Here is a 12399-nt window from a genome sequence, read left to right as displayed (position 1 = left end):
TACATCAAGATACCTTGATCTACCGTAGGAGTTCAGCTCCTGTCCTCAAGGGCTGGTGTCCGGCCAAGTATAAATGTTTCTCTGCTCCAACAAAACTGATTCAAATGGTCCACCTACCACAGGATATCGGCCCCAGAGGACTAATTCTGGCCATATTTAGGGTCATTGTCATGGTGGAAAGTTTATGGTTATCTCAGTATTAGATTTTTGCATGAAGGCCAAAATCTTGAGTCTCATCAGACTAAAGTACATCGTTTCACAACTTTGCTCCCTTTCCTGAAGTTTTGCCATGTTGAAAAATTATCTAAATTAGACAATATTTGTGGATTCATGAGGCTGTAACGCTACTACTCAATCTTACTGTCAGGACACCTTGTATAATGGCCCGCAGCTTTAAAAACTCTTCAAAAAGTGTGATGTGCTCAACCGGGTTGGCATTCAAGCAAGTACTGCTACTGCTTTTCATTTTTACTGCTGTAAACACACCCACCATCATGTTACATGTGACATCACATCTCCTATGCACGTGGGTCACTTAAAGTCCACGGACTGTTCACACTGGAGCCTGATGGGATTCATACAAAAAAATGGTGAATTATTAATATCAGTTCAAACACCATATTGTGAAAATTTCTTCAATATCCCTGATTATAAGTTACTTTTAATTGTTTCAAAGCAGGTGATTACTTGATAAAAATGCTGATGTGTCAGAGATTTTCTGATGTGAAAAAAAAAGAAATAATCAACTGGGAAAGTTTAGACAGTTTTTATAAATTTAATATATCAATATATAGTGATTTATCAACAGCTTGATTTCATAGAAACGTGAGTGAGACCATTTTGGCATAAAGTACAGAGATTCCATGTAAGTACAGAAGTTGCTAAAGATTTTAACCACCCACCCACCCACCGGACCCCCCACCCCGACCCACCCTGCAAGTTAATCCCCCCTGAAACTCACACAGACACACAACACTGTGAAACGGAAAGAGTGAAAGTATACAGGAGCACAAAACAAGGCACCAATAAATTAAAATAACCCCCTTCTCAATTAAAAAAAACAACAAAATTAAATTACAGAGAATTAAATACTACAGTCCGCTGTTAAAAGGTAAAATAAAACAAATGGAACAGACAGGAGAAAAAGTAAAAACACTTTGGCAGATTATTAATTTTTAGTTACAATCAAATATTAAAGAAACCCAGTGCTCATGTGTACAAATAAATTTATATATAGTCTACACTCCTTTTTAACCCCAGAAGTTTATTTACACCTTTTTTACAGATACATTTAAAACATTATCAAAAAGGATTTTTTTTTTATTTTTTGCTTTATGAAAACATATTATTTACACTTCATGATTCAAAACCATTGGTCTGTAACTGCCAGACCCCAGCACCACCCCACCCACAACCCCTTTATTTCCTCCCCCTCTACTAAGAATGTAACCTCTTTACACAGTGCAGAAGGCTTCTTGAAAAGTTTTGTGCAACAAACAGCGTTTAAAAAATGCCTGTCATGTGGAATGGACGCTGAATTTTCTTTTACATTTCCTAGCAGGCGATGACAATTTTCAGAAAAAATACAGGTGGGTGGTTCTTACAAAAGCAGGAGAATTTCTTTTAACACATAGACTGTCCAGACAAAAAGGCGTCTGCAATGATTTATATCAAAATGAAACAGATGCCACAACCTTCTTGCCCACAAAACTTCATTTAACACTGGCTGGTAGAAAAACGCAGTCAACAGAACACTTCCCTTCAAGTAATCAAACATCAAGTATATCAAATATGACAAGTAGGAATGAACTGACAAACGTTGAGGAGTCACAGCCCAAAAACCCCACATAATAAAAAGAGGAAGCGGTGGATTAAGGAAAAAGTCAACAACAGGGTCAACGAGAGCTAAATGCCAGCCAAGTGGAGTGAATTTCCTTCCATAGTTCTAAATTGTAGCTGGAGCGGAGGCTGCTTCTTCTTCTGGCTGATTGTTTGGTGGTCTGCAGGTCTATATTCAGGAAAGAAGTTTTGTTTTCAGCTCTGAAGCTTTTCCAAGTTATTTGTGGGGTTTCAGGGTTATTCCTTCCAGTGCTTTTAATCTTCCAGTGTATTCTGTTAACAAAAAGACTGAGAGCCCTTGTTGGAGAACATATGACTGAGATGAAGATGGGTGGAACAATCCCCCGTTTCCTAGTTGAAAACTGTAAATTCACAAGTATGATGAGGAAAAGAAAGATTGTTGCCATTGCATGAGACATGAAGAAGAGGAGCGATGTTTAAAAGCACTCAAAAAAATAAATTTTTAGGTAGTAGGAGCAGTCAACATAGCTGTCAACCCTGTAGCACACTACTAAGATTAGTCATAAGAGAAGTTAGTAGTTAGTGTGATGAGATAACAACACGCATAATAAATAAACCATCAGTGGTTTTAAACAGAATTTCAGGTGACCTATTTTTTTTAAAAAAAAAAGGAAAGTAAATGCATTACAAGTTGTTTTAAATAAATTACAAATTTATGTGTTTAAATTAAAGGTTAAATATTAATATTAGTAGTTTTTACCGAGGAGGTATATACAATATTTATTCGACATGGTGAAGACCTGGCTTTTATTCTTGGATACCCTGTCACCTAGAAACCATGTGGAGCAGCAAATAGGAATTTACTCTCTCTCCCACCTTTACAATTAAAATTTTATTTCTTAGAGCCTAGATTGAATCGTCTATGAAGTAAAACAAGACGTTCTGCTGACATGAATACAAATGATGAAAACCAATCTGGGTTGCACAAAAAAGCTGCTTGCTCTGTATATTTCAAGTTTCTTATATCAATCTGGTTCTTAAAGCAGCTGAACACTGCGGTTGCACTAAAAAACACAACGGCATAATCCCCTAAAAAACACTAACCAAAACTGAAGTACCCATGTAACCATTGTAGCTACATTACAATAACTGAATCAACTCTCACAACATATAAGCACACAGCAGAAATGACCCTTATAACTTTTGCCTGCTGTTTATGGGCTGGACAGACAGTGAAATTATGAATAATGTTGGGATTTGAGCACTGATTTGCCCTAATGGTCCCCATATGTATGGAACGGTTTTGTGTCAAAGATCACTGGTTGACCTATACGTCCACATTATTGCCTGGTAAAATGAACAGCCAAAGCTGGTGACTGGACTTTCCCCGTGTCCTTCAGAGTAGACGGCTCGACTGAAGGTGACCACAAAGTGAACCGGCCAATCTGTCTTTTGCACTGTAGCAATAATAACTTTCCCACAATGTCACGCTCAGGCAGCTAAATAAATAAGCAATTTATCCTCCTAACTGCAAATTCTCAGCATGGAACTGCATTAGTCCTGAGGCGAACATGGACAGAAAGGACAGAGCTGGGCTGCAGAGCTGACTCATCGTAGGGTCCTGTCAGCAGAGTCTGAGACCAATTCAGTCTTAGAAATTACAAAGATCTCTGACCTGGGGCTTTTCTTCTCTTAAAATTGCTGTTCGCTTTAAGTATTTGGAGAATAAGATCATGTACCGGTCACTTTAACATCATTTCCCTACTAATTCAAATTTCAAATTAGAAGTTTCCTTATAGTCATCATGGATAAGCAGCAGCAATAGGAAATCTGGTTAGATATTTGACCATTCTTCTCAGCTCTACTTAGGGAGGACCCATGATTTTGGAACCTTCAAATAGTTCTTATATCCTACAAAATCAATTAGCTGAAACAATTCATTAAGGTATCTCAAGAAGATGAAGACGCAGCATCTAGCACATGGCTGTAAGCTCTGTCCACTCTTTCAAACCAAAACTATAGTTCATCAAAAAATAAATGTAAAGACCCAAAACACTACTTGTAATAAATTCTACGTATCTAGATATTAATGTCCAGCAGAAACAAAGTTAGGATACAATGAATATTATTATTATGATTTTATATGGTTGAACAGAATGGTTTAGTTAAATTGGTGAGCTGGTGTCTACAATTGAATAAAAAACTGTTATGGTGCAACTGTATGCGTGTATGGCAAACAAGATTAACTGTCTGGAGTTAGCCAAAGCTGAACGCTTGTAACTTTTGCTACCTATAAGCGTGTACTGTAGGCTTAAGTGCATTGGAAGTAGGTTCATTGACAATGAAATGGACAATTTGCAAGTGATTTTTCAAAACTGTTTTGTCTAAAATTCCTGTCTCAATTATTAACCATAGCCCACCACATCTTCAATAGGGGTGTCAGGTCTGTGCCAGAAAACCAACCAACCAACCAATCAAGCTAAACCCCACCAGTTTTACAGGTAAGAATGGTCAAGTCAACCAGTTGGACAGGAATGAGCAAAACTCTTCCAAGGAATAGAATGACAGAATGTCACAATGCAACACTGCTGGAATTCAGGTAAATTAACTATCTACAAAGATTTTTCTGTTTTATCTTGTGTCTTCTTCCACTGGGGTTGTCAGTTAATTAAAACTCAAACGTCGAAGAAAAAAAAGAAGAGAAAAACACAAAAATCCCTGAATAGTAACCTATGTTTATGACAATTCAATGAATTCATATCAGCTTACAATACTGTAAGCAACCACAGGAAGACTGTGTGTCATTTTTTGCAGATTCCTCCATTCAAACAAGTTTTTGCTCCTTCACATTTGAAACACAGCATTGTTTAGACTTGTTCAACAATTGGTGTGGAAGGCAAATCTTTAATGTTTAGATTCAAATGATTGAATGATGTCCAGAGTAAGTGAGTTGCTTGTTGTAACAGCTATTTTTCCATTTCCATGATTATAGCCTGCAGTTATTTACAACTGGAACATGAAATGAGCAATTATTACTGTTTTCAGTGGGCATAAACTCCATCTGATTCAATGGGCTGGAAGCACGTTTGAGGCAAGTCAATGGAAGATCGGCTCTTTACGCTGGCTCACACATTTCTTCCCTATCCATCTCTAAAATCAAATCAGTGTGCCAGGATTAGCCAAGCATGATATTCTACTGATCTGCTCACACAAAACCAGAGTGAACGCTCGGTGACAGCAGCGACTGATGTCTTTCAAACGTGGGCTGTTTTTCTGCATCATCTCATCCAGTTGCACTAACCGGAAAGTAGCTACACCAGGAATAGCACTGGGAAAAGTGCTGGGAAGTCACGGAAATGGGGTCAATGAAGTTCAGCACTAACTGGTATAGTACATCAACTTTAAGATGAGACGAGTTAAATAGAGGGAAAAGAAATTAATCTGCGCCTGAATGGAAGATAAATACAGAAAAGATTATAAAATGTGAACTTCAAACATGTCTTTTCCTGTACAATTACACCACTAGAAATCATAACATACAAAAGCAGGACATTCTTTTAAAATCTTAAAATATTAATGATGTCTTTTGTGCGTAATTGCTTCCGAGCAGCAGCTCTATATTCATATCCAGGGCAATCACAGGAAGTAAAATACTAGAAGGAACACAAACAGAAAAATGTAAGAAATATATGAACTCTACCCATCACAGCTAATCAGCCAAGTCAAGCTCGTTATTGACTCTGTGCATACCTCTGATACAAAGAGAGGGATTACCCACAATCCATTGTCCTGTCTGCCTTACTGCTTTTTACCTTGGGGCACAACCTTCTGGAGGCACAAATCAGCCAGAAAGAAAAACTGCCTCCACCACTCTTTCACCCCAAAACCACCTCTAAACATCCAGACAACCTCATCCCTTTTTTTCTTTTCACCAGTCCCCTTGACTATGTTTAGCATCGCAACATGTCAGTGTACAAATAATAGATGGCCTTTTCCTTTCAAAGTTTAAAACAGACTTGTGAACTTGCCAAGTTAAGGAAACCAGAGGAAATATGACATCCTTGACTTCTGCTGCACTGTGCAGAGTATACATGCAAACTTCATCAAGTAATCTCGCCTTTAGGACTACACACTGACAGATGCGAATTACATATTTAAAACGTATAAATAAATTAAACAGTCAAAATATGAGAAATTTCCCCCCACTTCTGGTGACCGGCCTTTGCCTTCAATTTTCAAATGAGGTTAGTGTGAAGGATATCATCTAGCAGCATTTTCACACGCCACACTACTGAAGCAGCAGAAGAGGAAGAGAGGAGTGGAGCAGAGGCTACTAAACTGACACTAATGAAAGTGGTAGTACCTAGTAATAGTAGTCAGAAAGAAGGAGAAGAGATGTGTAAGTCATCCTTGCTACTTAAAAAGGGGGAGGCAAAATGTGGACTCCATCTCATTCCCCTCTGCGTTGTACTGGCCTCATTGTAGTGGTGCGGAGGCTGTGCTGAGAGAAGGGATAGGAAGGGACTGAAGGGGAGGGGGGTGAGCAGACTGCATCCCCCCCCCTCATCAGGGATAGCCATCATCCTCCAGACTGAGTGCCACGCGCTGTAAACAGCAGATGAAAAGATGGTTACCACAGCAGGGAGCAGACAAACAGAGCGACACAATAGAGTCAACAAGGAAACCTAAAGAAAAATGCAACCTTTATCATTCTTGTGGTCTTTCTCCTCACAATTATCCCTCCTCTCCCTGACCTTTCCTAATTATCGTTTCTCCAAATCCCACCATGTGCTTCTACTTTCCCTCCTTCCCTGGCTGCTCATACAGTAGACGAGGAATGCAGCATTCTTGCTTACGGCTGCAAATGTCTAGCCCGTATTTTACCAGAAAGATTTCTCGGGCTGCATGACCTGCCTGACACAAGAGGCGAGAGGAGTGAAGGCGAGACAAAGAGAAAGAGATCTAGTGTAAAAATCAAACACAATGGAGATTTTTATATACGTAGATGATTAAAAAACTGCTAGAAAGAGCAAAATAGTCACCTCTCTCCTGCTCTTCACTGAACAGTGCTCTTCTTTCGTCCTTGAATCTTAATCGTGCACCTGTTTTATGTCTGCATGTGTGTGTGTGTGTGTGTGTGTGTGTGTGTGTGCATGCTTCCAGCATGTCATCATGCCAGAGATACCCACAATTCCTTCTTTTTCCCCCCCTCTTCTACAGAGCACCACAAAGAAATCAGTGTTACCATGACAACCAATCAAAGCACACCACTTCCTTCTCTCTCAATAATTACGTTTTGGCTATCCTTAACAGAAGTCTTCCTATCAATCTAAACATACTACATAAAATAAACATCCTGAGTGTCCCAATAACACATTTTTGCTGCACAGGTGCATCCTAGTTAATTAGACTATCTTTGGGAAGTTAATTAATTTCATTAATCAGTTCACAGAGTTAATCTCAGTTTATATAGATTTTTTACACACAACAATGACTTATGTGTTTGTGTTGGTAAGGTTTTATGACCATGTCGTGCAGGTAATTAAAGCCAAACATTCAGTTTCTGAAAACATTGGACTAACATAGGAACAATAACAAGATATGTTGCACCCATATACACGCTCAATATTTAGTCAGGGGTCATTTTGCATAGATTATTGCATGGAGGAAATCAACATGTGGCACTGCAAAGGGGTTAAGGAAACCTGGGTTGGTTTAAACGCAGTCGTCAGCTCATTGGCTTTGCTCGCACTGGTGTTTCTAATCTTTCTCTTATGAATGCTCTGGGGCTTAGGTCAAATCAGTTTGCTGGCCAAACAAGCACCTTTATATTGTGGTCATTAAAGCCGGTGTTGGTACCTTTGGTAGTTGGGATGGTGCCAAGTCTTGCAGGATAAAATCCCCACTATGCTTGTAGGATGAAGATAGCTGCATTCACTGTGGAAATATCACACTGGACCTCAATGAGTTTCGATTCTGTGCTTCTTTTCTTGCAGATTCTGGGACCTAAGTTTCAAATGAAATACTGAGCCGAGGTAAGGTGCTTCTGAAGTTGCTTCTTGTTTAGGAGTGCCATGGAGAAAGGGACCGGGGTAGCACATGTCCTCAATACATGCGTTTGTTGCTGCCCTGGAAGCATTAACTTTAGCTGTAGTTCAAGCTTTGTGAATCTCCCTCTAACTGCTGAACAGGCCTTACTTCAAAATACTCTGCGTCTACCCCTGTTGATTGTGTCCTTTTTTTTCAAGCAAATTTTCTTTTAGTCAATTTTCAATTAAAGTACTCGCATACTCCACTCTGCACAGTCAGCTAAATTCTTTAGCAACGATTTTTTTGGAGCTTATGCTCTTGATGGAGGCTGTTAATGAATATCAAGACATTAATTTTTCTCTTAAATATGGACATTACAACTTTGTGCTAAAAAGTCATTTTTTGTCCCAATTTCCTAGTTTACTAAATTTTGGGCTTCCATAATCACAGCAAACACATAAAACATTTTACTCTGTGTGTAATAAGTCTACATATGAGATTTTTTTTTAAATTTAATCACAGAAATGAATGACAACTTAGTTTATTGAGTTGTTGAGTTACAATTGTAAATTGTGAGCTGGATTAATCAGAAATACATCCACATTAGCAGGAAATCAACAGCCTAGCTGTGTGGATTGTGATGAGGAGATTAATAGTTATTGGTCTCAAGCTGGGAAAGTAAAGTCAATTTAGCTTCAGCCTGTCTTTTGTCCTGATTTGAGCTTTCTTTATAGATTTTGAGTATTATTTTTTCAGTCATTACAAAACAGACATGAACAGCTGGGAAGGCCTTGAGCTCCATTGTCCAGCTTTTAAGACATCAGCAAAGTTGATCCACTTTATTCTCTCAATAATGTCCAAATTGGAATAATATTTTGCATAATATAGAAAACACTCTGACAACAGAGTGCCTAAGGTTTGGTGTCCAACGGTTTGGATAATGTATTTTTTATTTATTTTTTGTTATTATCCATTTAAATTGTTGGGTTTATGAAGTGGCATACATCTAGTTAATCTGCAAAAATAAAAACAAACAGAAACCTTGAATTCAACAGCTCCTTTTGCAAAAAGAAGATGAATTTTGAAAGGAAGCACAATTGCAACCAGGTGCAACTACTACAATGTAAAAACAAATGGGATGAGGGATGATATTGGGAATGTTGTGGCTTAATGTGAGGGACATTGGCCGATGAATGACATAGGTGTGTGTAGTTGGTGCTCTCAGTGACTTAAAAATGATATGTAAACATCTGGAAGTGTGCGTGTGCGAGCCTACTCTCTTTTCCCACTGGGGAACCTTGAGCATCCTCTCAATCCTCAAAAATTTCCAAAGACCTCCTTTTACCGCCTGGTATGCCCTCATTTGCCACTGGAAAGCATCGGCGCTCCTGAGTACCAGTGAGAGTTACTGTCTGTGACGCCGCCCCCTAGTGGAAGCGCTATGAACGGCTGGCTGTGGCTGCCACTCACTGGCGGGTAGACGTGACCAATGGAGTCGCTGTGCCGGCCAATGTGAATCTCATCGTCGTCGTCCTCTGTGGTCTTGCGGTACACAGGGTTGTCGAAGTTCATGCTCTTGGTGTTCTTGCGTCGCCAGTTGCGCCAAACCAGGTAGCCGCCGGTGCAGAGCAATCCAATGACCACTGTGGCAAGGATAGGGACTGCATGTGTTTAACACACACACAACAACAACACACGGCGGGAGCGTTAACACAGCCCAGGGGACATGGAGCGGCGCTTTAAGCACTAACACAAACATAAACACAGCTTGCATTGTTTCTTTTATCAGCTGAAGGCTCATCGTTTTATTTCTTTTTCCAGATTTAAATCAAGAAGATAAACATCAATCATTTATTTACTTATTTTTTTCCAAAAAGGATTCAATGCAAATTTTGTAATATTTTTTTCTCCAATTAAACAAGAGTTGTGATAAAAACTGGAAAAATACTTTAAGGAATAAATAATTTCTAAAAGTACACAAAAATTGCACCAGTAGAGCACAGACATGAATTTGCTCATCTCCAAAGTAATAGTAATTGAATCTAAAATCTGTACAAAAAAAATAAAAAAAATTAAAACAATGAGCCGTCATACGTAATTCACCACAATACAGTGCAAACATTTTAAAACCATCCCAAATTTCTTTATACTTTGCCTCCAGAGAGCCTTTTGTCTGCTGCTTTTTAATTTTCTGTATGCTTTTTGGCGTTTGCTTGAAAATAGACACACAAAGGACTAAAAATGAACTGTCAGAGCAAACGTATAGTTAGAAAATACTAATAAAAACAATTATGTATTTCAGAATTAGGGAAATAAAAACCAGTTCAGACCTGACAATATATGAGAAATGAATAATTCATTAGTTGATCATGTAATGTGTGTAAGATTTTCAGCACATAGGTCTTTGTGAATGACCTTAGGCAGTATGTGTTAAAATACAGAGTGATTTGTAAATGTATTCATACTCAAACTGTATATAGTCAGACCAATAACAATTTTTTTTTATGTTACAAGCAAAAACCTCAGTGTAGTTTATTGGTGTTTTATGTTCTACACAAACACAAATATGTGCCTTTTTACTGAATCGGAAGGAAAAGGTCACAGAAATCTGAACAGAAGTGATGTCCATTTATGTGACCAGCTTCCATTCCACTGTTCAAGAAAATCACTACTTTGTTTTTCACAGTGGAAAGGTACAAGGAATTTTGCATGTTGATAGTTAACATTCTCATCTGACCAAAGCATGTTGTTTCCCTTGTTTTCCTATGGCAAGCAATAGGCCTACTAATTTTGATCAATTAATACATTGTTCTATCCAGCCACTCCTCTAATAAATTTGAAAATGTGTTATGTTCCTTTAATTATACAAGAATGGATTCTTTCTATAAATAAAATCCAAATGAAATGTAATAAATTTGTGGTTGTACCAACAAAAATGTGCAAAAATTAAAGGGACCAACATTGGTGTTTGCAATTTTCTTTTCCAAGGCAATATTGGTAAATCTTTTGTTTTTACATATCTTTTGTGTGTCATTGGAGTTAAATAATTAAACAAAGGAAATGTTTCAGTTTCAAAGACAGAAAATAAGTGAATAAAACAAAAATCCAAAGAAAAAACTTTAGCAACCCGGCTCAAGACGACGTAAAAGCAAATTATAAAGAAATAAGCTGTGGATCCAGTACTGCATGTTCCCCCTCATCTCACAGAATGACACACATAAACATTAATCAACATGCGCAGTTTACCTCAATGAGTGCCTCCATTCACAATCATCCATATACTATAAAATCCCATCCTCAATATTCACACACACACACACACACGCACACACACACACACACACACACACATACATACACATACATCAATAGAGGCAAACATAAAGGTTGCAACATAAAAGCATGTAGCATTCAAGACCAGAGGCAATTGATTTAGCTCTTGTGTTTTTTTTAATAAAAGTCCTGCAAGGTTGCTTAGCTGTCATCAGCACATTATCCCGGTGCTCCATTTGGGATATGATTTATAATTTTGTGCTCGCCTCGACTGCAAAATGAAAGAGTATCTGCAGACGGTCTGGCTGTGGCGTTTTTTTGAACGGGGTTATTAGAGGAGAATGGAGAGGGGAAGAGAGGAAAGGAAGGGAGGGCTTTGGAGGATTTGAGATAAGCGCCGTCTCTCTCCACTCATTACCATATTGGCATTAATGCCCAACTGCCCTGCAGAACCAATGTGTGTGTGAACAGACTTTGTATGAGGAACTAACAGACAAATCAGTGTGAGAAAAATAGTTATGTTTGCATATGATAATATGTGTGCTCACACCGTTAGAAGTGCTTTCATCCCCAACGGAAGCCCAATCTAATTGCACTTTAGTTGTACAAAAGACAAAAAAAAAAGATCCCAGTGTGACTTAACCCATCTTTGTTCTTGCCTAAATGCTTATTGGTTAAAAAAAAAGAAACATCAGCTTTTGGGTTTTGTACAATATTTCACTCCAATTAGAGAGCATTGTAACAGCCTGACTTCTGCTAAATACTTTTAATCAGAGCTGGTACGCTTCCCTCTTATGGAACAGTGGGTGGTGCATAACTGGAGGAGAGTGCAGAGTCGGGGCTGCTGAAATCCCAGCCCTTGTGGACTTCCAACAATAATTAATGTTTCAAAGATGCCAAAAATTTATATTGAGGGATTTGTAGCAGCGACGACTGGCAGCAGGACAGAATAAGGGATGAGGTTGAAAGGGTTAACTGTCTCTGAGGGGTTATTTTTTTAATGAGCTCATATCTCCACTGTTGAGGATAAAACAAGGATAAAAAAAAGTGCATATAAAAAGTCTTTGAGCTCCCGTGACTATTCAAAATTAGAAATGAAAGAGATGTCAATTAGCAGCATGTCCTGGCACTAAAAGGTCATTATTTGCCCACTTAGCCCTTTTCCCATGAAATTATTAAATATTTCCAGAAAATATGATCTTAATTTTAATGAGAGCTAAAAGAATAAAATAATTTTACTGAATGGGTTTTATTTTTAATGTGGAACAGGATGTAATGTCTAGTCAAATGATGGTT

The 12399-nt window shown here is 38.3% G+C and overlaps 1 protein-coding gene across 4 annotated transcripts in view; it reads right to left on the bottom strand.

The window, feature by feature from the left end:
* Positions 1-1797: 1797 nt before the first annotated feature.
* Positions 1798-12399, bottom strand: part of LOC102225371 (low-density lipoprotein receptor-related protein 8-like) — a 158789-nt gene continuing 148187 nt past the window's right edge. The window contains exons 18-19 of one of the 4 annotated variants that reach the window (XM_023339613.1): positions 9301-9491; positions 1798-6405 (exon numbers count right to left, since the gene is read on the bottom strand). In XM_023339613.1, coding sequence (XP_023195381.1) covers positions 6367-6405; positions 9301-9491 — 230 coding nt within the window. In that variant the 3' untranslated portion in view covers positions 1798-6366. Of the gene's footprint in view, positions 9492-12399 lie in introns of all 4 variants that reach the window. The other 3 variants (XM_023339614.1, XM_014471049.2, XM_023339612.1) reach the window with 3 other exon arrangements.

The sequence above is a fragment of the Xiphophorus maculatus genome, chromosome 9, assembly GCF_002775205.1.
Source record: "Xiphophorus maculatus strain JP 163 A chromosome 9, X_maculatus-5.0-male, whole genome shotgun sequence".
In the NCBI taxonomy this organism is placed as follows: domain Eukaryota; kingdom Metazoa; phylum Chordata; class Actinopteri; order Cyprinodontiformes; family Poeciliidae; genus Xiphophorus; species Xiphophorus maculatus.
This window is presented reverse-complemented; position numbering and strand designations above follow the sequence as displayed.